We start from the raw sequence: 24,996 nt of genomic DNA on the forward strand, positions 1-24,996 counted from the left end.
AGCTGGAGTCATTATTTTATAGGAATTTTCTTTTAAATGTATACAAAGTGTAAATTGCAAAACATTTTTCCAGACCCAGGTCCATTTTGAGGCAGGTATATATTGCTAGGCATATCAGCATTCCACTTTGATTGATACCTGAGCTGGTTCTAGTTCTGTAATTATTTTATATATTTGTCTTAAGGTTCCTTTTGACTGGTCACTTTCTGAAATTAAAATTTCAAATCTTGTCTTCCTCAATAGTACAAAATCTTCTTATTCGGTGATGGTTGTTATTTACATTTGTATACCATTGTTCATCCGAAGATCCCAAGATAGTATTATGTGCTGCATCTACAGAATTGAATTCAGGGGTGCCTGCTGCTGCCCCATTTCATAGATTACTTGATGGTATAATTTGCCTAAAGTTTATTTCATCATTGATCCTAATTTGCTTTGTCTGTTTGCCTCCCACTCTGACATGTCTCCTAAAAGGTTTTTGGGGTTTTTTTGCATTCCTTGTTGTAGTAAACTGTGGTTTGAGATTACAGACCTGGACTATGTTTACTTTTGATCCCCACCCCATGGTGTATATACTGTATCTTGTGTGAGAGGATTTGCATTAATAATTTTTGAACCCCTTTTTTGTATTAGGCTAAAGCATATATAAATAAACCAGATTTTCTGGTGACTTAAGCATAGAAGCATTATTATAGTATTTTATTTTGGGAAAGGCCATTTCTCTTCATATTTTCTGTTGGTAGAGAGTTTGTGATGTAACTCAAGATCTTTTATCTGCCCAAATAAATTTAAGCAGAAGTTCTTGCCATTTTTTTGATTAGGTTCAGCTATAACATTATGGTTAAAAATAAAAACAAGACCCCGGGGCATAATACTCATTTTTTATAGCCAAAATTCTGCCAAACCCTCTTAAATTTAGTATCTTTAAGCCAATTTGAACAATTCTTCTGGGTTTTACAGAATCAATACTGTATTGTCTGCCAACTGCCCAGAGCCAATGGTGGTGCAGGGGGGAAACCCCATTACACAGGCGGAAGTCCTTGGGCAGGGCTTATACTGAAAGGGCTGCTTAGATGAATCCGGCCCAATATGTGTAAATTAAAAAACCCACTGACTTAAGTCAATTTAAACCAGGCATTTCAAATCTCTACTCCAGTCAGTGTGCTTCGCATGGCAGCTTGGGGTTAACTATGTTTGTGATGACATTTGCCACGTTGGGACTACAGTGGTACCTCGGGTTAAGAACTTAATTCGTTCTGGAGGTCCGTTCTTAACCTGAAACTGTTCTTAACCTGAGGTACCACTTTAGCTAATGGGGCCTCCCGCTGCCACCACACCGCCGGAGCACAATTTCTGTCCTCATCCTGAAGCAAAGTTCTTAACCCGAGGTACTATTTCTGGGTTAGAGGAGTCTGTAACCTGAAGCATCTGTAACCCGAGGTACCACTGTACAGCTCAGTGGTGAAGTGTTTGGTTTGCATGCAGAAGACCCCAGGTTGAAAACCTTCATCCCTAGTTAAAGAGTCCAATGGCAGGTGATGTGAAAAAGTCCAGCAGAGCTGATGCCTGTTGGTGTAGACCATACTGTTCTAGATGGGCAAGTAATCTGACCTGATAGCGGGCATCTTCCTTGTCATCCGTTTGTACACTTCATAGGTAGCTTTTTTCAACAGAGTTTTTTCCATTCTTCCAGGAGTCTGTACTGAACTATCGTTTGGATCCCCTGGGCATTGTAGATGGCTTCACAGCTGAAGTGGGAGCAAGTGGGGTCTTTTGTCCAACGCACATGACTCTTCCGGTTGAAGTTTCATTCTACAGCGTTTCTGATGACAATGCACCCTCTCCATATATGGTAAACATTTGAACATTACAGTTAGCTATGGAAATACATTTACATGTCTGAACTAAAGCCTGAAACATTTGTAAAGATGGTTGGGTTGCCTTGGATCCAAAGCATACTTCTGTTGCATGCACAGAACCACAGCTTTGGTAGCAGTTCGTTGCCAAAGGTCTGTAGTCCCTGCTGTCCTCTCTGCACACTTTTACTTTTTGAACTTTTAATGGCAGACTACGCGTTCAGCTAAGCTGGGTTTTCCTGCAATAAACACGAGACTGCAACCTAGTTCTTGCCTAGTAACCACTTCCATTCATTCTTGTGTGGAATCGCAGCAGTTTAAATGCAAATACATGATTACAGCTGTTGACACTCCCTATGTATCTCAGCATTTATACAGAAAATAAGAACCTGTTGTAACTCATTTCGGCTGATAAGGAATGATTATGGCAACAGAAACTATTGGATTATGCAGAAACGGCGAAGTTTACTGGAAGAATGAGAAATCGGGATGACAAAGTTTTTAATATTTGATTTGGAAATGCAGTAAAAATATTGTAAACATAAGAAACTGTAGAAACAGGGAAAGGAGAGTCTAAATATGATAAATGTAATAATTTGATTTTTAAGAGCTTTTTGCTTGTAAAATAAAAATTATAAATAATTTTTAAAAGATAGGAAATGATTATAATTCTTTAATCAGTGCACAGGGATGAGTTCAGCCTCTAGGTGTTAGTATCCTTTTGTACTCATTTCTGACTCATGCCTCCACCCAGGAAAACCTGGGAATTCAGCTTGGTATGGCTAAACAGTATTTATTCAAGTTAACAAACAACATCTGCATTAACAAGAGACTGGCAACGTAGACAAAATGCAAAACTGTCTACTTCCTCCATGGGTCTAGATGTGCTAGTGGCCTTTCCCATGATTAATTCAAGAATGAAGTCAGTGAGGTGGCATGCTGTCGAAATAATAAAAAAAAGGCCAGTAGCACCTTATAGACCAACTAAGTTTGTTCTGGTATAAGCTTTTGTGTGCATGCACACTTCTTCAGATACATGTGTATGTACACGAAAGCTTATACCAGAACAAACTTAGTTGGTCTATAAGGTGCTACTGGACAATTTTATTATGATTATGATTATTATTTTATTTCAACTGCATCAGACCAACACAGCTACCTACTTGAATCTAGTGCCATGCTGTGTGTTTGTCAATCAATCAATCCTTTATTAGGCATAGCAAACCACACATTATAAAACAAACACCGTATACAGATTGTGGAAAATACAAATTCGGCATAACAATTTGCATAAATAATATAGTCTAACACTACTACATCACCGACCAATCAAGAACCACAAAATGTCTCTATAATGGCCCAGTCTTTACACATAGACAGCACTCAAAAATGTAGCCACTATTAAAGTAATTTGATCATTCCTGTCCAAGAGCAGGTCCTGAACCGTTGGCGGCATAGAACCAAGCCTGTTAAGTTGTAAGGCCTCTAACAATTGTTAGAGGCTGTGTGTTTGTTCCACAAAGGTGCAAAAACTTTAGCACAGTTAACATGAACACAGTGGCAAGGTGTCAGTAGTTAATGACTGCAGCCAATCGTTGGTGGCAGTAAATTTATATTCCAATCAGATTGTGGCTGCAAAGAGCCTCCTGTAGTTCATTTTGGCCTTGCAGCGTCAGCCAATCAATCAGAGAACCCAGTTGCTGGTTTGGCATACAAACGTCACATCCTAGTACTGATCTCATCCAGGTAGGATGAACTCGCTTGTTCATAATTTCAGCCAAAAGGAGTTGTAAAATATTTATTATAAAGGTTAGCAAATCTCTCCTTCAGCAGAACTATAGCACCAAATTAGCTTTTGCTAATACCGTATTTTTCGCCCCATAGGACGCACCGGCCCATAGGACGCACCAAGTTTTTTTGGGGGGAAATAAAGGGGGGGAAATTTATTTCCCCCCCAGGCGCTTGTGGGGCCGGCAGCGGGGAGACGCACTGTGCCTCCCAGCTGTCCCCGGAGCTTGCGGGGCAGGCAGCGGGGAGAAGCGCTCTTCTCCCCACCGCCCGCTTGCAGATCAGGTCCGGGGACAGCGGGAAGACAAGCTGTGCCTCCCAGCTGTCCCCGGAGCTTGCGGGGCAGGCAGCGGGGAGAAGCGCTCTTCTCCCTGCCGCCCGCCTGCAGAACAGGTCCGGGGACAGCGGGAAGACGCGCTGCGCCTCCCAGCTGTCCCCGGAGCTTGCGGGGCAGGCAGCGGGGAGAAGCGCTCTTCTCCCTGCCGCCCGCCTGCAGAACAGGTCCGGGGACAGCGGGAAGACGCGCTGCGCCTCCCCACTGTCCCCGGAACTTGCGGGAAGACGCGCTGCGCCTCCCCACTGTCCCCGGAGCTTGCGGGGCTGGCGGCGGGGAGAAGCACGTGTCTCCCCACCGTCAGCCTCCAAACCACATCGGGAGACAGCGGGATGGCGGCGTTCCGCCTCCCCGCTGTCCCCCGACCTTGTGGGGCTGGCGCTGCGGCTCTCCTGAAGCCTGGAGAGCGAGAGGGGTCGGTGCACACCAACCCCTCTCGCTCTCCAGGCTTCAGCGAAAGCCTGCATTCGCCCCATAGGACGCACACACATTTCCCCTTCATTTTTGGAGGGGAAAAAGTGCGTCCTATAGGGCGAAAAATACAGTAATTCGCTATCGCCCAATATGTAGTCTATTGTGCTAGTTTTTGATCCTAACAGGAATGTATATTCCCCAGGGATCTCACCTCTTGTGCAGCCATTTAGAATGTGTAAACTTAGCTGCCTCGAAAATTTGAAAAGGCAGGCGCTGGCATAGCTTGAATAATGGTCCTTAGATAGCCTTGGGGTCTGGTGGGCTTCTGGGCTAGATGTCTCGGGAAACCCGACTTTGCACCTGTATTTGGTTGTTAAACTGGAGTCATCTGGCCCTAGCCTTGCATTTACATCACCCACCAGCAGGAGCTTTTCCCCTGGATAATCCGAAATCAGCAACTTAACGAAGGTTTCTAATCTTTGCCACTTGCTATCGGTGTCAATATTTAAGCTAGCTGGAGGAATATAAACATTTATAAATAACACTTTAGATCTTCCCTATGATATAAGTAAGGCCATTGCTAGTTGGTCTAGGGAGGGCAGCTCATTTAGACATTGGGAAATCAAGATGCACCTTGAATTAGCTTTTAAATCTTCACAAGGAAGAAAGTGACTCCTGGTCTTGGTCTCCTTTCCTGACCAGATCTTTTACCCTGTACTTTGAGTGCCCCTTGTGCTCCGAGTGTAACAACAGACGCTTACTTTTCTTACTTGTTGAAGGTGGCTGGGGAGGAGGCACAGGTGTCCCAAGCACCCATTTGTTGGTTAACATATCATTAAGGATATGTTGCAGCTTCACCCAACTTTCAAATGAGGCTCCTTTCTATTTTGGGTGCCTTACAGTAAGACTGCAATACCAACCTCCACCATTTGGTGGCTTCTGTTTTTCTTTACAACTTTACATAACTCCTTTGGAGTTTTGCACATTTTCCTTTTTGTGGGGAAAGCATCATATGCGAAGCAGCCCTTTATATAAGCTACCAATGAACATCTTGTTTTGATAAGTTATATTCACTTGTCTCCTGTGTGTCAGCCTAACTAAATAGGTACGTATGTTCACAAAAAGAAAACACATAAACAGTACCCAAAAGTACTCTTGGTTCAGACTCCTGTGGCAGGCAAAACATCCAATATACATTACATGAACTGCTTTGGACTGAATTGAAAAGACTGTGTGGGCCCAATTATAGCCCAGTCACCTTAGTTAGGAAAGGAAGCTATTGTGGTTGTCCTGTCTTCCTGCCTGCAAATAAATGCACTGTGATTATTATCCTGTGGAATTGACACTGTTCTTTACTCCTCGAGTTAGGAGTATGCGAATACTGTTCACCTTTGATGATCAATTTAAATGCAGATGTTGAAATAATAAATTGTCCGTCCTGAAAAGATGCTTAAAGGGGAAACTACGTACCAGAGTGAGTGAGTGAGTGAGTGAGTGAGACTAAACTGTCCTCTACAAGCCACATTTTTGTGCACTCCTAACTTAACTTTGGGATGCGGGTGGCGCTGTGGTCTAAACCACTGCGCTGCTTGGACTTGTCAATCGGAAGGTCGGCGGTTCGAGGCCCTGCGACAGGGTGAGCTCCCATTGTTCGGTCCCAGCTCCTGCCAACCTAGCAGTTCAAAAGCATGTCAAAGTGCAAATAGATAAATAGGTGCCACTCCAGTGGGAATAGAAACAGTGTTTCCGTGTGCTACTCTGGCTTTGCCAGAAGCAGCTGAGTCATGCTGGTCACATGACCCAGAAAAACTGCGGAAGCCGACAAACGCCAGCTCCCTCGGCATGTAAAGCAACATGAATGCCACAACCCCAGAGTCGTTCGCAACTGGAGTTAACTGTCAGGGGTACCTTTATCTTTACCTTTAACTTAACTGGTGAGTTACCTATGTGAAAAAACTTTTTGAAGTTTCTACTGCAGATAATTTTGAAAGTTAAACACTTTGATATACTGATGCTTACATTAAGATGCCTATTTGTAATTTTCCATTTCTTGTTTGATCCTTACAGGGTGTAATTGCTTTAGAGTCACTTGGTAAAAGGGGTTATCGGGTACCTCCTTCAGGAACGATACAAGTGGTATGTACTTTGTGACATAAGAGTTACATTAACAATTCTCTTTCCAACATACAGTGATACCTCTAGTTATGAACTTAATGCGTTCCGGAGGTCCGTTCTTAACCTGAAACTGTTTTTAACTAGAGGCATGCTTTCGCTAATGGGGCCTCTTGCTGCTGCTGCGTCGCTGGCACACAATTTCCGTTCTCATCCTGGGGCAAAGTTCTCAACTCGAGGTAACTCTTCCAGGTTAGCGGAGTTTGTAACCTGAAGCGTTTATAACCTGAGGTGTGTGTAACTCGAGGTACCACTGTACTGCTAATCACTTGGACCTCTTGGATATGAGCTGTTAGATAGCTCCTTTCTTTGTCCAAAGGCCACAGGCTAGAAGAGCAGAAAGTATTTGGAAAGATCATATTTGAGAAGATAGCCAGCAGTTACCTAGCAACTGCAGAGGTTGTCTCAGTCACTTTTGGATTATATGGAAGGTGATTGAGAAGCTTATTAGTTCTTAGTCTCCTCTTTCCAGAAGCAATAGCTGTGTATGAAAGTGCAGTTACTGAAGACACATGAATTTTCAAATGTTTGTTGGTTCGACAGAATAGTGCCATTCTGAAACACCTGTTTGTCCTTTTCAGACCTTATTTAATCCCAACAAGACTGTGGTGAAGATGTTTGTGGTGATATATGACTTACGAGAGATGCCAGCCAATCATCAAACATTCCTACGGCAAAGAACCTTTTCTGTCCCTGTGAGACGAGAAACAAAGAGAAGCATTAATAAAGAAAATATTCGACATACTGAAGAACGACTACTACGCTACCTCATTCATCTGAGGTAAGGCTGCTGAGCAAAGGGCTGGATCCAACATTATCTTCTTGTTAATGCAAGGGCTGTTGCACTAGTGGACCGGGGGGGTTGGGGGTTGAATATTACGCAGTAGAGCAGTCCAGCACTGCAGCTGTGCTAGTGGAAACTTGCTATGCAACAGATTGGGCAAAGTTAACAGCAGCCTGCTTAGGCATCCTCTTTGCAACCACATCCTGCTGGTGCAAAGCATGTCACCAGCGGAAGAAATACCCTACTAAGTGATTTTGACTTAGTGCTATGTTGGATATATCCCAATGTTCTTATGTGTTACTTAGTGCAGATAATTCTTTGAATCAAAACAACAGCTTGTTTTTTTTAAATTAGTGCTGAAAAATCTTTTGGAAAAAGGCACAGGAACCCTGTTAACTGTCCTTTTGCTTATGCAGATAAAAAGTCAAATGGGCCACATGTATTGGTTTTTCATTCTTTGCTCCAACAATAGATTTGAAACAAGTGACTCAAGTTTTAGTTGCTGAAACCATACACATTCTCTCCCAAACAAATGAAGTCATACAACTCTAAACTGCTTTGTGGCAGCATCTGTTTAGAAGGCCCCAATTAAAGTTGTGTCAGCGCTTCCATTGTGAAAGCCCCTTAGCAAGAGGTTGTCAGCAGAAACATTTGCCTAGGGCTGAAACTTGCCATTCAGACTTTTAAAAAACAAAAGCAGTCCTTTAAAACCTAAGGGTCAGTTTGCTTTTTCATTTTTTCATGTCCATGTTTGTGTGTTCATCAAAACTCCTGTAAGTTTTGGCAGGTTGCTTTTGTACTTTGTGCCTATGTGACTGAAAACATAACCTATAATTTTCTCTTGTGAGGTGGATAACATTCTGCTGATACGCAAACCATAGCTGTCTGTCTAGAGACTAGCCAGCTTCTGTAAGATTTTTAAACAAGCTCATGCCCAGACTTAGCTTAGATCCTTTAACACTTTTTCTTGGCATGTTCCAAGAGGATGTTAATCTGAGAGATATGCTCAGTTTTGCAGTAAAGATTTATCTTGTTTTCTCATTGGCTTTGAAAGAATGAGATACAGGCTATAAAAATATCAAACAAATAGGCTCATCACCCTAAATATATGCACTAATGTGTTCTGATTCAATAATGTGCCATAAACATAATTGAAAATTGCAGTCACTGTTTCATCTGTTCTTCCTACTTCAAATAAAATGTCTCAGTCTGATCCTTAGAGTACAAGCCTCAAGCAGTGGTTATATAAGGATAAATGGAAAAACACCTACTTCCTTTTGAACTAGATAAAAAGTAACAGTTTAGACTATTGAAGAAATTTCTTCTCCAAGCTTCGTTCTTCTGTTACATTTCTTACACGTGCTTTACATTCAGCAGTGACTAATACTGACATCTGTTCTCCTAGGTTCCAGAGTTCTAAATCTGGAAAGATCTACCTCTACAGAGATGTAAGACTCCTGTTCTCTCGAAAATCCATGGAAGTTGACAGTGGCGCTGCATACGAACTCAAATCTTACACTGAATCTCCAACAAACCCTCAGTTTTCTCCCCGGTGTTAGCAAGATGCAACAATGAAAAGTATTTGCTCAGTTACCAGATTTAATAAGATGAACAACTGGCATAAACTAAACTGTTTAAAAGTGAAGTGAGGTGGTGGTCAAATGAGAGTCAAAGCTCTTCTAGGCTCTTGGACCAGTTTTTAAAAATGCTTCTGGAATGAGCTTTGTGTATTCCAAGTAGACTGGAACATACTTAGTCCTAATCTTTTTATACTGGTTATAAACCACTTCATTGGACGTGTTGCAATAGCAGATTCCCAAATTAGTTTAGTGTTTACACCTTATTTTATTTTTTGGTTATTTAATATTTAATGTTTCTTTTACTTAAGTGATGTTTGTCTTTACTGTTCTAATGTAGCACAAATCCTATGTAAAATCATACTACGTATTTTTGACATTATTATTGAAATCTGAAATATATACAGAAGTCTTTACTTTGTGTGATGTGTTTTTAAGTGATACGTAAGCTGCTTAAAATAAGGATGGGATTTTGAACTTCCATTGCATTATCATACTATGCAAGCATGTAGGGCAGGATGGGTTGTGTATTCCTCCCCCCCCCCATATTGCTAATTCCCCACCCCCACCCCATGATAACACATGAAACCATACTTCAGAACTGTGGGACTACTCATTCAAATCATAGACCCAACCTATAATAGCACCCATTTCCCTCCTAAAAGACCCCTCATCAAAGCCTTTCACATTGTTCTAATCAGTATCAAAATTTTACATAACACTGCTGTCCCATACCTGACTTTCTCAGACTGTGTTTTTTTAAAAAAAAGATGTACTGTGAAAACAAAGTAGTATTTATATCTTAAATATATGTGAAAACAGCAACATTTGTATTGGTTTTATTTTGAGATGGTCTTTGTGCTCTTAATAGGGTTTTGTTTTTGTCCACTATAGGCCACTAGCTGAGTCTAGAACAGAGGTGGGGATTGGAGGTAGCCAGCGGCAGTGCTATTTTTCCAGAAAAAGAGGTGCTGGAACCCACCTAAGAGGTGCTGGAACTGACTTCCTGTGAGTTCTGGCTGGGAAAAAAAGCCCTGGCCGGTGGGCTGTATCCAGACCTTTCCCAGCACCCATGGACAACTTTGATGGGTGGGATAGCCCACCCTTCAGTCACCTGACATCACCTGACTTCAGGTGAAGCCTTTTCCTTTGCCAGCATAAATCAGAAGAATGTAAGAATAGCCTGTTGGATCAGGCCAGTGGCGCATCTAGTCCAGTTAGATGTCTGTGGGAAACCAGCAAGTAGACATCTGTTTGGCCACTGTGAGAATCAAACCATGGAGGAAAAAGAGGACAAAGGAATCCTTTCCCTGCAGGGCTTACAATAAATGCCACTGTGGGAACTCCATAGTGCAGTCAGTATCTCTGAAGCTTGCTGTAAGTGCTGGTCAAACAATTGTTTCCTGGAAACCAACCAGGAGCACACTTTGATGCTCCTGGTTGTTCCCTGGCAGGTAAGGTTTGCTGCAAGCACCAATTCATTGACCAGCACTTACAGCAAGCATTTTGAGGTTCCTCTTTGTTGGGTGCGGTTTTGGGAAAACAACATTGCAGGTCAAATATGAATCCCTGCTGGGCCTAACTTGGCCTGTAGTTCATAGGTTCCCCAAAGCTGCTCCAGAAAGTCATCCCTTTTATTGTACCTTGAAATAATTTAAACAATTCACTCACAATCTCCAAGACTCTAGAATCTCCTTCCATCTTCCCCCACAAGAAACTCCAGCAAAGCAGTTTCTAATACTGGCAAATAAATGTCCAGACATTCCAACACAATAAAGGGCATTGTGGGATATTGCTTGTGTGCAACAGTTCCACAAAATTAGGATTCTGAGTATTTGGAGGGGGAGATGTTTTTGAAAAGGGAGTGAGAAATCACCATGAATTTTGTGGTTGGATTGTGAGGATTCTCCAGAAAATACGTACAGTATTCCAGAGTGTGGAGCTGGTTAAGGAAACTGCAACAGATTATAAGCCAGTACCTCCAAAGAACTTGAGTCCTGTGGTGCTAGAACTGTGGCAGGAACAAAAACCAGAAATGTCATATGCAGAAAAAAACTGAATTCTTCAAGTAAATCATTCAACCCAAATACCTTCTACAGATTCAAGACGGCTTTGAAACCTTTCTGAGTTCAATAAACTGTTTGAAAAATAGCTTGCTGATAGGCATTTTAATGCCAATGATTTAACCATCAGTTAGTAGCAAAGGCTTTTTGTGTGTGTTGTATTAATGTCATTTACATTTATTGGAAAGTGCCCCATTGGTCTCAACAAACAATTACACAAAGGTAAACTCAAGGTTGTTACACTTTTACCAACTGTAGCTCCGTACTTGTGAAAGTTGGTTTCTGCTCATGTAACAGAACTTCCCTTTCTTGTCCTCTGTGCCCCCAAATCTGACTCCTAAGAGTCTCCCAGCCCTCTGGAGCAGATAGAGGAGTGGGGAAGGCTGCAGAATCTATTCTGCTAATAGTGTCTGTTCCATTGGCAGACAGACATTGTTGCATTTCACTCATAGCAATCTGCGTGCAGCCGCCTATGACCATAAACTGGTTCTTCCTTTTGGGGTTTTGCAATACATATAAAGAAATAACCAAGCTGGCATCATAAGCTACTGCATACAAACAGCTCACCATGTGGCAACTGCTCACTAAGCACATTACTTTAAATTTGCCTCCACATGAAAGCTGTAATAGTACCAACTGGCCTAAGAGTGTCTTTCATCTTTGTTAACTGCAGCTACCACACCCATATCTGAAATTAGGGCAATTTGAGGTTCTAGGTCAGGGGTGTGACTTCAGCAGTCCTGAAATCAACACATCTCAATTTAGAACTGAAGCACTGCTTTGATACCAAAGGGTGTTACTCCTTTGGACAAGTTATTAAATTTCCCCACAGCCCTGTAAACACAACCACCAAGGGGCTCCCTTAGATGCTCATGTTACGCTAATTTTGAAGGGTTTTTGGTTTCCTCCTCCTAGACTACTTATGAGACTGGCCTGGTTCACACACCATATTGAACCAGTTAAACTATGGTTTAATATGGACAAGCAGATGTGCAATTGCAGGCACTTCATTCCTCCCCTACTGCCAAGGGAAGAAACAAGCCATATTCTGGCTTGTCATTACATGGAACCTGGGCTTATGATTTGTTTCTCTTAGAACAAACCACAAGTGGAAGTGAATGTATGTTTACTGAGTAACAAGCCATGCAATGTTTTTTCTGCCTTCCCAGTAGAGGAATAGCAATAGCAGGGGAGGAATAAAGTGCTGCAATTCCAGCAGCCTGCACTAGCATGATTTATTTTTACTATGGCGGAGGTTCGGCCCTCAGAGCCCCACTTGAAATGGCGCAACTTCTTCTCAAAGGGTTCAGTGGTGTTGCAAGGCCAACTCCCCACCCACAAAGTGATTGTAAGCGTTCTTTTAGGCAGGGAGCGGGGAAGCAAACTCCTTGAGGCTGCTGCTGTTTTTCATCCTTTGCCGGCCAAGGGATGGATTCAAGCTGGGCAGGCTCAGTTGGTAGCGCATGAGACTCTTAATCTCATGGCTTTGAGTCCCATGTTGGGCAAAAATAAATAAATCCCTACATCCCAGTGGATTGGACTAGATGACTCACGCGGTCACTTCCAACTCTACAAGTTAGGATTATGCTGAACTGAACAGAGTTTTGTTGTTGTTGTTTAGTTGTTTAGTCGTAGAATCATAGAATCATAGAGTTGGAAGAGACCACAAGGGCCATCGAGTCCAACCCCCTGCCAAGCAGGAAACACCATCAGAGCACTCCTGACATATGGTTGTCAAGCCTTTGCTTAAAGACCTCCAAAGAAGGAGACTCCACCACACTCCTTGGCAGCAAATTCCACTGTCCAACTCTTCGTGACCCCGTGGACGCCAGGCACTCCTGTTTTCCACTGCCTCCCGCAGTTTGGTCAGACTCATGCTGGTAGCTTCGAGAACACTGTCCAACCATCTCGTCCTCTGTTGTCCCCTTCTCCTTGTGCCCTCCATCTTTCCTAACATTAGGGTCTTTTCCAGGGAGTGTTCTCATGAGGTGGCCAGAGTATTGGAGCCTCAGCTTCAGGATCTGTCCTTCCAGTGAGCACTCAGGGCTGATTTCCTTAAGAATGGATAGGTTTGATCTTCTTGCAGTCCATGGGACTCTCAAGAGTCTCCTGCAGCACCATAATTCAAAAGCATCCATTCTTTGCCGATCAGCCTTCTTTATGGTCCAGCTCTCACTTCCATACCTCACTTCTGGGAAAACCATAGCTTTAACTATACGGACCTTTGTTGGCAAGGTGATGTTTCTGCTTTTTAAGATGCTGTGTAGGTTTGTCATTGCTTTTCTCCCAAGAACGGGGTTTACTCCCGTGTAATTGGGGTTAGGACGGCACCCTTCTTCTCAACACCCGCGTCTACATTAGAGGAGAGCTGCCGAGAACATCAAGCTCAGCCCCAAGCACCAATAAACTACATCTCCCAGAATGCCACAGCGGACGAGCGGGATCCCATAGGGGAGCGCAATGTGACGCACGCAAGCTGCAAGCCGTGATCCTCCTGCGAGAGAGCCGCATATCCCGCGCCTGCCCTTCTCCGGCCTCATCCACTTGCTCTGCAGCGGGGCGGCAGGGTAGCGGGGCAACTCGGAACGCGAGCAGAAATTTGAGCCTGCCGGCTCGCCGTCGTCCGCGGGCGGCCATCTTGTGTGCGGTTGTGGTACCACCAGCAGGAGCAGCAGCAGCAGCAGCAGCTGATCGCCGGCTCCAGGCCTTTCTCCTCCGGTGGGTTGCTGCCGCGGTTGTGTGGAAGCCATGTCTGCGGAGAGCCCGGAGCCCGCTTCGGCGGAGGAGCAGAAGGTGAGGCGTTGCTGCCGGGCCTGAGGCGGTGCGAGAGGGAAGGAGAGCATCTCAGGCGCCATGTCCGGAGCCGGCGAAGGCAGCTTAGGCCGCGACTTGGCTGAGGGGGAAAGTTTAGTCAGGGGAGTCTCCCCTCACACACCGGCTTGCCTTCCTCTCTGGGCCCAAATTCTTTTATCGGGGGCTTAGGGGGACGGTTCCTGAGAGAAGCTTTGGTTCACCTCAGCCGCTTGGCGCGCGCGCGCGTTATATGGCGCAAAGTCTAGGGAAAGGCCTCTCTATGTATATGTATGTGTGCTGCTAGTTTCCGTGGTGGATGCGAGTGTGGGTATCCCTGCCGTCGCCTCAAGAGCCTCCCTTCCCGCTCCTGGCAGGCGAGTTTCCCTCCTTCGTGGAGAAACGGCCGCAGCAGGAGCCACAAAACTTTGCGCTGGGCGGGCGAAAGCTGAGGGGCGCCGCCGAGGCGTTTTGTTCCGCAGCGCGCGGGGTGGCGGCGCCACTTTCGCCTCACGTTTTGTTATTATTCCTATTATTCCTATTATTTATTGTTTCCCTTGGTCCGCGGGGACGGTGTGCTTCCCCAACGCCGGCGAGATAGGGCGGGCTGATGAGGCCTCCGGGTCGCCTTGCCCCATTCGCTGTCTCGAACTTGCAGGGAGGGAGCCCGGGGTGGGCGTGCCCGCCGCCGAGGGCGCAAGCGCCTCCTTGGACCCGTATTGTCTGGGTTGCAGCAAGCCGGGGAAAGCGCGGCGTGAATGTGACGACATCGGCCCCTCATCACGCTGGCTCGCTCCCCCGCAACGTGCAGCGTGGAGGCCGCGTACGCGCCTCGTGAGCCCCCTTAGCCCGCCTCGCTTCATGCCCAGCTTGGAAAACACGCCATGGGTGTAAATCTTAGTTTTTGGTTAATTGTCAGCATTCTCTTTCGTATATACCAGTGATGGCCAAACTTGTTTTGGGACCACAATTCCTATCATCCCTCACCATTGGTCCTGTTAGCTAGGGATGATGGGAGTTGTAGTCCAACAACAGCTGAAGGGCCAAGTTTGGCCATCACTGGTATATATGAAAGAGGGAGGCTTTGATGCTGCTTTAGTGCAGTAAAGAAGCTGTAATGGACCGGTTTTATGCTTTAGTCCAGTGTTCCCAAACTTGGGTCTCCAGCTGTTTTTGGACTACAATTCCCGTCATCCCTGACCACTGGTCCTGCTAGCTAGGGATGGTGGGAGTTGTAGTCCAAAAAAACAATTGGATTGCCAGGTTTGGGAAACACTGCTTTAGCCTATAAAGAACAAAAATTAGGGTCAATATGCCATTTCTACTCAGGCATACCTGGGAGTAGACAGAATTAAACTTGGTGTGATTTTCTGAGGAAATATGTGTAGGATTGGGCTGAAAGTGCATTGGAGGGGGGAGACGACGTAACTCCCTGTAATTTTTTTTTTGTTCTGAACTGGCCTGCAGTGAAGAAGTCTTACCATGGGATATAAAGTTGTTTGTTGGTCTGGGTTCTTTTTAAGAGTTATGTATTAAAAGTCTAAAACAATTAACTGTTTTTGCATTTTGTTTACTGACTTTTAATAAAAACAATATTTTCACACCTGCAACTTGAAGATACTTTAACCCAGGCTTCCTCAAACCCTCCAATGGCCAGGAATTATGGGAATTTTTAGTCTCAAAACATCTGGAGGGCCAAGTTTAAGGAAGCCTGCTTTAACGCAATAAATCAGTGGATTCTAAGCATACCTACATGGTTTGGATTGTGTCCTTATTATTCCATGTGTTCATATTAGCACCATTTATATTACAGGAGGTCATTGTCAGAGTGAAGCTTTGGAACTTAATTGAAAACTACTGTCCAGCATCTGTTTGTTATCTGAGGGGGCAGCACATGGATATTCTGATGCTTTTCTGTTACCGGCCACATGATCCCAGGTTGTGGCTCATGTTGATTCCTCAAATAGCAGACAATAAATGTAGGCTGGGTGCAAATAACTTGTGACCTACAAAGCTGTATTATAGCTTGTTTGACAACCCCTATGTTTGCAGACCAAGGTTATTGTACCTCTCGTAGGCTGCAGAAGAGCTACATGCATGTCAGTGGAAGGGCTATTAGCCGGGTTCTGAGTCCACTTGCAGTGCCTTTTACTCTTTCTCTGGAGTGAGGGAAGAGGCAAAGTATTATTGAAATACTGAACCTTTGTGTGTGGTTGTAATTGTCTGTAAGCTGCTTTGAGAACCATTCTTGGCTGAGAAATGGGGTATACATCTTTTGAAGGGTTATTCAGCTGGGTGGATCACAAAATATACAGGTCTAATCTCTAGGTGTTCATGCATTTTTACCCAACTTAAAAGGTAGCAGTGTACATATTTTTGTAAAATGGGCAGTAACCCTGGTATTACTCAGTTAGTGAAAACAGTTATTAAGTGTGGTATATGTTGGATGTGAAAATTGATAGGGCTAATCACATCATATGTTGCTGGTGGGGGGATTAGCCAATAAAAGTTGAATATGTAAAGATGGGCATTTTGTGAAATTGCAAGATGATTCAGAAGAAGGCATAAGTAATGTAGTAGAAATACTAATTCCTTGTGTTTTCAGGAAATGGAAGACAAGGTGATTAGTCCTGAGAAAGCTGAAGAAGCAAAGTTGAAGGCCAGATATCCTCATCTGGGACAAAAGCCTGGGGGCTCAGATTTCTTGAGAAAGCGGCTCCAGAAAGGAGTGAGTAAGCTTGAACCATGTGTAGTTAGTCTGTTTAAGCAAGTAAAGCCTTTTAATCTGTCTGCTTGCAATGATGCCAGTTTTGCTCATATGGATGAGAAGTTTGCTTTGAAACCAACACCTCAATCATACTTTCTGGGCAGTAAAGGCCTATCGATTTCAGTTGTGATTCAGTGAAAGCATGCTTCACTTCATATCAGAGCCCACAAATGGTGCATGGTGCTTTCTAAATTGACATTTTCCCTCCAATCTCTGTGTGTTTATAAAAGTAGGCATTCTTCACACTTTGCTTAAAAGAGCTGTGAAAATACGTTGCGTGAATTACTTGTTTCTTCAAGAACACACAGTTTAATAAAAAGCAAATGTAACTGTTGATCCAGAAGAAAATAAAAACCAGCATCCACAGTTGGGCAGTACCATTATTGGGACCAAGGCATCTCTGCCTTGGTTCGCCTCAGTCCCCACCATTGACACTTACCCTTGGGCTGCACCTGGCAGTGCCTTGTGTTCTCCCTCTACATGTGAGGTGTGCAAGGCAGCATTAACCCTCACACACCTGCAGCGGCAGATCAGGCATCCAGCAAACAGCCTCTTTACATTGGAGCGTGTTTTGGTGTTGCAAGCCAGCTGATTTGCAGGGCAGAGCATCAGCAAAAGAGTCATGTATTTTAGTGCAAGCCGCCCAGCAAGCATCGCAGCAGTACCAGCCAGCCAGATGGAAATGTTAGGCGTCAAATGTGGCTACCAGACATCTCCACTTGCTCACAAAAGGCCAGATGCCAATCATGAAATGTGACTGGTGCCTGCTTAGTTTCAAACACTGAGTTACATTAACTTGAAAACTAAAATTGGTCCATTGGTACAGATTCTCCTTTAGTTTTAAAGACTTAATAAGGCTTTAGGGAACACAAAGTATTTTGTGGCCTACTTGGTTGTGAAGGTGGGGATTGTTAAACTGGAACAGTGAAAGCATACATGCTCAAGTGTTCACGTACTCGATATTAGTGATCATTTATTTAAATTATATATGAACTTTTTGTCCTGTCTCTCTGCAAAAAAAATTAACAGGCATAAAGCAAGTGTGTAAAGCAAATATTTATAAACCACAAATGGGCAGCAGCACTAAAAGTGACATTAATATTGTGGTGGACAATGCCTTAGCAATACTGTGAATTTTTTTAAAGGCTTTCTGAAATTAGAACATTATACAGCATTTTTCAAAAGGTCTGACAAGTACTCTTGTTTTCCATCACCAAGAAATTTACTACACAGCCCTAACAACCCCTTAAGGTTAGATTGTATTTAACTTGCTACAGGATAACCTTTCAGATGAGAGGGACCTCTTTATGCATCTTTTCATGTGAAACTGAAATAACCGCCAAGGCCTCGACTAGTAACTCAGTAGTTCTGAAAGTTATTTCCAACATTTCGTGATTGTATTGAGAGTTGACTGCAGAGTCCTGGTTTTATCAAGTAACCAAGTTTTGAAGGGGAGTATAGCTGCTATATCCAGAGTGTTATGGAAGTGGCTTTTACCTATACAATATAGTATACACCAGAATAGTTTTTTAACTTTATAACCATCACTGGTGCCAGCTAGTGTTTAAGCCACTGTCTGGTAATGACAAATGGGGATTTCACTGGGGGTATTAATCTGAGGTGTGAACATATTTTTCTGTGCGCTAATTCTTCAACTTTATATTTTTTGTACCTGGACACATTGCAATTAAGAAAATATGCCATATAGAACTTTATGAAGACTGGGAATAGATAGAAACATTTGAGTAAGCAATTAAACATTGCCAACTTCCTTTCCCCCAGTTTATATAAATAAGAACATATTTAATCACATTGGGTTGAAAGCAAATATTAAACAGAGCAAAGTGTGAAAAAAAATTAACAGAAAATAAACCAAATATGTTTTCTAAAATATATTGGATTATATCTAATTTAAAATGAGCAGAAGATAATAAATCATGGCAGAACCATGGTAGAACCAAGAAATGCAATGTAACATTCCAGTGAGCGTAGTGTCTGAGCAGGAATTCAAAACTTCATCTTTCTGGTTCAGAAATGGGGAGCCTGCGACCCTCTGGACTCCAGCTATCATTAGCCTCAGTAAGCATGGCCAATCGTCAGGGACCTGTAGTCTAGAAACATACTTGCTGAAGCAGCAGCAGGGGCGGCGGGCTCTGCGCCGGGCAGCTTTCTCCCGGCTCGGAGCTGCCCAGCGTATTAGGCAACTGGGCTTATAAGACGAACCCCCCAAATTGCAGCTGCCAATTTGGGGGGCCATCTAATACGCCCAGTCACCTAATACGCCGGAATCTACGGTAGTATAACCTGTCTTAAAAGTGTGGACGTTCCAATTAAGAGAAGCCTGTTTTGTAATGCTTTACACCTTTACTAATAGGCAATAATTCCACTTGTTGATGGCAAGAAAATGCTAGCAATAAAAGTAACCCATAATCTTCTTTGAATATTATTTCTATTTATAATTCTGCAAGGCTGAAATAGTTTTATTCAGACTTTGCTCATAGGTGCTAATTACTCACATGGCTGCAATATAAGGACGCCTGTTTTGTTCATTAAGATAAATAACATGCTTTAAGCAAGATTCTTAAACTTCCCTAGCCTTTACATATCTGGTTTTAGACTAACAGGCTACATTTGATGGGTCATAACTATTTGATCAGGTATAAGTTTCGTTTTTCTGTCTCATCTTATATAAAACCTGCTTGAGGGTTTCTCACAGGCATCTTATTGACCACTGCGAGAACAGGATGCTGCACTAGATGGCCTTACAGTAAGCCCAGAATGTCACACAGTTAGGCGATTCTTGGGGAAAGCAGTATATTTAGTATGTGTTTCTGTTGTACTCAATTCACCAATTCTTTCTTGCCTTACAGCAAAAGTACTTTGATTCTGGGGATTACAATATGGCTAAAGCAAAGATGAAGAATAAGCAACTCCCTACTGCAGCTCCTGATAAGACCGAAGTTACAGGTGACCACATTCCCACTCCACAGGACCTTCCACAGCGGAAACCCTCTCTTGTTGCTAGCAAGCTGGCTGGCTGACTAGATGGCAGAACTGCATGAATCTTCTCATTCCCTTAATATTTCCTTAATAGTTACTTCTCACATTTTTTGTTTCCACTAAGTCATTGACTGACCGCTTTGCAGGTAGTGGTAGCTTGTGCTGCTATTGTAAGAGAGTCCTGTTAAGAATTAAGTTGTGTAGTCCATGGAAGAATTGAGAACAATGCACTGATTTTAAAAAAGGACACGTTTTGTTAGAGCAATGTAAAGTAATCTACTTGAAAAATGTACATATTACCTATTCGCTAGTGTAGGGCTGGTTCCAGCAAGTGACATAGCAGGTTTGACAATTTTTTTATGTTTCTGCTTTCTTTAGTTCACCTTAGTTACAGCATAGTATGTTTCTATTGAATACAACCACCTGTTGTGTTTCTTGTGTTTGGTTTTGTAAACTAGAGGTTTTAGACCGCAAGTTGCTAGAAGGTAAAGCATGTATTTAAAAAAAAAGAAAAAAAAGATGGGGCTCTGACTTAATTTGTGTATCTGCTCTTGAACTTGAATGGCCTTAAACCTACTTCAGCTTTAACAATAGATTTTTTACTTGGGCAATATTTGCTCATTTTGGTGTAATTCTTGTAAAACTCGTGCTTATCGACAACTGCCTGTTGAAGCTGGTATTCCTTTTGGTCCTGTAGTGTAGAACACATTTTTGAAGTGAATGAAGTGTGCATGTGCATAGACTGAATTCACTTTTGTGCCATTTCTGTAAATAAGATGGTTTTGCACAACTTTTGCAAATATCTGTTAACTTTACATTTTAAAAAAATGTGCCAACTGGAAGCACAAATAATTCTGTACCTTTGAAAGTCATAATCCTCATTTGAGTCAAACTATGTTACTGAAAATAACAGACTTCTGCGTTTAAAATCTGGAAATCACTTAAAGAACTATAATAGAAAGGCTTTGCTAGTATATCCTTTCTCTGTGTCAACAGTAACCTACAGTGATTAGTCTAAATATATACTATAGATACAAAACACTTTAGCTAGTATACCTTAAGGCAAAGTACTTCAAGGGGGCTAAATTAGTTTAAAGGCAAGTATATCACATTAAGCAACTTGTAGATAACTAGGGTATTCCAAAGCTACTACAACATCTGCATCTTTTAAAATCTATGCAGGATATTTTGGAATGTGAAAATATGGGTATATTTTGATGCTATTAGAGGTCTCTGACACATAAAAGAACATCTAATTCAGTAGTTGTTAAGTAATCCATACATTTGGATTGGGAAGTGCTAGTGAATTATTTTTTTTTACATATATTGTAGTGATTCATGATAAACATTCTAAGTCTTTATTTGTCAGAGTATGTTATCAATACTACAGCAGGAGTGGTTCAGTGAATTGACCTATTTGTCTTGCATATTGGATAGAAATGACAGTTAAAACTAGTTAACATCTATGGTGGTATTTTTGTCTGTGCTAAAGGGATTTCATATTCTTTTTGCCTGACACCTTCACTGTAAAAGAAACAAGACTCTGCTGGCTTCTTCCAAGAGGATTCTTTTTTGTGGGGAGGGGGAAAGTTGTCAAAAGAGCTTACCTTTTTTGTTTTTTTGTTTTGCAAAGCCCCTATCCTTTAAAAAGCAAATTTGAGACAATACAGCTAATAATATAATCATGTTAGTTCTGACCTATAATACTAATCAAGAAACCTGGTTTCAAAGGTACTGATTACTACTAACTCCCATTGTCTTCATCTTGCTCTTAATTTTTTTAAAAAAATATTAAACTTGTTTCTCTATCAAAATTGGGTATATTAAAATATTTGGGTGATAGGTTTAGATATACTGGAGATTAGGGCTGTTTTTTTCATTATCTGTTCTGTCTTAAATGAGGAAAATACTTACAAAGTCTCTAGCATATCAGTTTTTGTCTATGGGAAGTAATTCAGTAATTGGTTGTATCTCATTTTGATTTAATCTCCCTGTAACATGAATATATTCACTGAAACAGACTTAATAGCGAAGTTAATACCTTGTTATTAGTGAAGTGAAGTTGAGGAGAACAGCCCTCTGTTTAATGCAAGAGGAACAAGGTAACATTAAGTGGCTTTTTATTGAAGGTTGCTAATGTACATTCACAATTTATTTTTGTAGAAGTAAAAGCTAGGCTTTCTGAAAAGTGACTGGCCTAAAAGTAGTAGTTCTGAACAGCAAATGACTTGGAATATTTCCTAGTTTCTACTACACCACAGATCATAGTTAGATGAGCTGGTTTGACATATAGGGAGGTATAAATAGCCATGTAAATCTAAACATTCCATTCCCCCAGTTACAGTTTGCTATTTTATATTATTGTTGTGACTGTGCAAATTTTCCGTGTCCACCAATGAATTAAAATGTTAAAGACTGTAAAGAGAACATAAGCTGGTGATCCATAAGAATATATACTACAGTACCAACCAGTTCAGTCTGATGTTGGACGTGTCTCTGGATAAACCTCAACTGAAGATAGTTTGATCATCTATGCTGTGAAGGAGACAAGGAGCTAGATCAACAATCATTTTATAGAAGACCAAGTGGATTACTAACTTTCAACTCTAAGCTTACTCCAACAAGATAAAGCTGTAAAACTTGTGTACATACTGTATAATATGAGTTTTACTATTTGATAAAATGACCTTTTTCAGAGATCTATCTGCACTATAGTCTAGCAATCGATCAGCTTTATGCAGTGATTAGTAGTGCTCGAGTACGTCTATAATGAAGACAGTATGTTGTAACCCCCAAACTCTTCCCAGTAGTTAACTAGTGGAGTAATTAAGTGATTCAGAAGTGTTCTTCCCCTCACTCCCATCCCATCCATTCATTATTCATTGTCATAGGAGAGTGTGTGTGCAGAGGCCACAAAGAACTGTTTGGTTTGATATATTCCTTAATGCATTTTTGATGCTGAAGTGGTGAAAATTTTAGTTGCTCCTTACCAACATCCACCTTGTATAGTATGCATAATAAATTCATCTAATTAGTTTTCATCGCTCTGTAGAAGTTTGTCTGGTCTCTTACTGTGTTTACTTCCACAACTCATTTAATCTTTTAGCTTAAAAAGTCCCAGTAGAACTTGCTTTGCACTTCTATGACTAGGCCTGTTTTTGTAGTGTATGTACAACTACAAAAATATAACATACTTTATTGTAACTACCTTTATATACATCAGTACCTATTTTTCTAATAACAGTATTAAAGCTTATTGTTTGACTTTAATTCCATAATAGGCTTGTTTCTATGCTTATGAGATGTAAGTGTTGTTTGTGGTAATTAACCTGAACTTTAACCAAACAGTAATAACCTTCAGATGGGATTCTTATTATAGGGTCTAAAGCAGGAGCTGGAGAAGCCCTTTAATGCCTAGTCAATCTGGTGTTTTCTAGTACAAAAACCAAGGTGCCCAACAACCTCTGGCATACAACTTGGCTGGAAGTTTATTGATCACCAAGACTGCCTTAGAATGCAAACATCTGCAAACTGCAGCTTCAGCTCACAATCGAAGAACATAATCCAACCTGCGTTCTATCTGTCCTGTCTTGTCTACTTTGACTGGTAGCGACTGTTATATTTTTACTGGGCACAATGGCCTTTGAACCTGGAACTTGCATTCAAAGCATGAAAACAACTGCACATTTTCTCTGCCACGCTGAACGCATTTCATCTCCTGCGCCTTCCGGTCTATCAGTTGTTTACAATGGAACTTAGGTTTGTAAGGCAGTTTGAGTAATGTCCAGCTGGGCTGCCCAATGATTGCCTATTTCTTTAATAAATTGTATTGGTCAACCAAATACAGGTTATAGCCCTGAATAGTAGATATACCATTATGAAGAAATATGGCAGCCAGCCCTTACCTTATGCCACAATGGCTCTATTCTACCTCCACTGTTGGGAATCAGTATGTCTCTGAATACCAGTTGCTGGGAATGACAAGGAGAGTGCTGCTGTACTTGGGGTCCTGCTCGCAGGCATCTGGTTGGCCACTGAGAACAGAATGCTGGCCTTGATGTGCCTTTGGTCTGATCCAGCAGGCTTATTGTGTTCTGAACTGGGTCAATGACACCTTCCCCAGCAGAGGCTATTGCAGAGGCTGAGACACCTGTATGAGATGCTTAGTGCCCACAGTCTTGCACACACTCATGCTGCCAACTGAGTGATTGATCTCTCACGATGCAATATATTTTGTTGGGGGAGCAAGACCAAAATAGCTAGACACAACAGAATAAGGCTGCTTTGCGTAGGGCAGAGCATAGCCATGTGATGGCAGCCGTCTTGTATCAATATCTCAAAGTACCTGGATAAACTTACAAACTCAGCTCAGGACTAGATTGATTTCATACCCTAAGCATTTATTACACGTTGACTAAAATATAATATGTATTGCACCTGGTGAAACGCCACTTGATGCAAGCAGTCTCTTGGTTTTTTTTATACACGATATAGGAAATGGTGTATTACAGTTCTGGGCTTGATTCTATAAATAGATGTACACTGTATCTACACTGTTTAAATATAGCTATATGAACAAGTTTCTATAATGGGAAGATTGAGCTGATCAGACTTGGAGGCTTTATTGTTAACTCTAAAAGGCCTGAGGCACTCCCAATACAAAAGGTAAGTTGAGAGGGGTTTATAGCATTTATATCATCATAGAGTACTTCCAGATTGGTGCTTATTGTGGAATTTATGCTCCTTGCAGCATCTACATGATGTTGGTATCAAAATGCCAGTCTATATATCCCCCCCCCCAATGGATTTGCCATTTCTGGAGAAAATCCCAAGAAGTAAAAACTTAAACCACAAACACTCTTATCAGTGACTAGTTTTAATATCTCAAACACCTTGATGCAAAAGAATCTGTGTGAAAGTACCCTTAACCTTGCTTTCCACCACAACTCATGCTAGGCGTGTTATTTTTGGTCATCCTGGCTACGACTTATTTTTGTCAGTAGTCTGCAAAAGCTTACATAGTCTTTCAGAATCTTATAGTTGAGTTGAAGGCAGCTGTTACCCTTGTTCCTTGCCCTACTGCTGCACTACAGCCCTGCAGTGCTGCCAGCTAAATCTTCCTGGTAGAAGTTGCCACCAACCCCCCAAAAGTAAAGGGGGAAAACTGAGGATAGGCACTTAATCGTTTAATCTTGGGATCCCAGACCAACGTTACCTCGTGCCTCCAGCCAATCACTTGCAATTTTCACCGAGCATAAAACCAGCTCTCCAGCCTTCTGCTTATCACTGAGAATAGGACAAATTCCTGACTTTTCCCACTCTGGTCTTAGACTTCCAATAGTGGAACCAAAAGCAATCTAGGCACATGGGATTTGCAGAATCCTGAGGGTGGCAATCACACACTGACGCCACTTGTCCAATTTTGAAACTTCATTAGAAATCAAAGGTAGT

The 24,996-nt window shown here is 42.1% G+C and overlaps 2 protein-coding genes across 3 annotated transcripts in view; both read left to right on the forward strand.

Moving 5' to 3' along the window:
* The window catches only part of ATOSA (atos homolog A), a 52,522-nt gene extending 42,772 nt beyond the window's left edge, over nucleotides 1-9,750 (forward strand). For both annotated transcript variants that reach the window (XM_053366044.1, XM_053366042.1), the window contains exons 9-12: nucleotides 1,694-1,852; nucleotides 6,460-6,528; nucleotides 7,146-7,345; nucleotides 8,754-9,750. In XM_053366044.1, the coding sequence (XP_053222019.1) occupies nucleotides 1,694-1,852; nucleotides 6,460-6,528; nucleotides 7,146-7,345; nucleotides 8,754-8,907 (582 nt within the window). In that variant the 3' untranslated portion in view covers nucleotides 8,908-9,750. The remainder of the gene's footprint in view (nucleotides 1-1,693; nucleotides 1,853-6,459; nucleotides 6,529-7,145; nucleotides 7,346-8,753) is intronic.
* Nucleotides 9,751-13,450: 3,700 nt separating this feature from the next.
* ARPP19 (cAMP regulated phosphoprotein 19) lies at nucleotides 13,451-22,586 on the forward strand. Its single transcript, XM_053366045.1, has 3 exons — nucleotides 13,451-13,781; nucleotides 16,384-16,506; nucleotides 19,416-22,586. The coding sequence occupies exons 1-3, from the start codon at nucleotides 13,737-13,739 to the stop codon at nucleotides 19,584-19,586; spliced, it is 339 nt and encodes a 112-aa protein (XP_053222020.1). The 5' UTR covers nucleotides 13,451-13,736; the 3' UTR covers nucleotides 19,587-22,586.
* The last annotated feature ends 2,410 nt before the right edge of the window (nucleotides 22,587-24,996 follow it).

The sequence above is a fragment of the Podarcis raffonei genome, chromosome 14 (assembly GCF_027172205.1).
Source record: "Podarcis raffonei isolate rPodRaf1 chromosome 14, rPodRaf1.pri, whole genome shotgun sequence".
Lineage (NCBI taxonomy): Eukaryota > Metazoa > Chordata > Lepidosauria > Squamata > Lacertidae > Podarcis > Podarcis raffonei.

What these genes read in the sequence shown, in the direction of transcription:
- ARPP19 (XM_053366045.1), top strand. Translation starts at nt 13,737, where the DNA reads ATGTCTGCGGAGAGCCCGGAGCCCGCTTCGGCGGAGGAGCAGAAG. An exon ending in CTTCGGCGGAGGAGCAGAAG is followed by an intron (nt 13,782 to 16,383) that starts GTGAGGCGTTGC and finishes TTGTGTTTTCAG; the next exon opens with GAAATGGAAGACAAGGTGAT. An exon ending in GAAAGCGGCTCCAGAAAGGA is followed by an intron (nt 16,507 to 19,415) that starts GTGAGTAAGCTT and finishes CTTGCCTTACAG; the next exon opens with CAAAAGTACTTTGATTCTGG.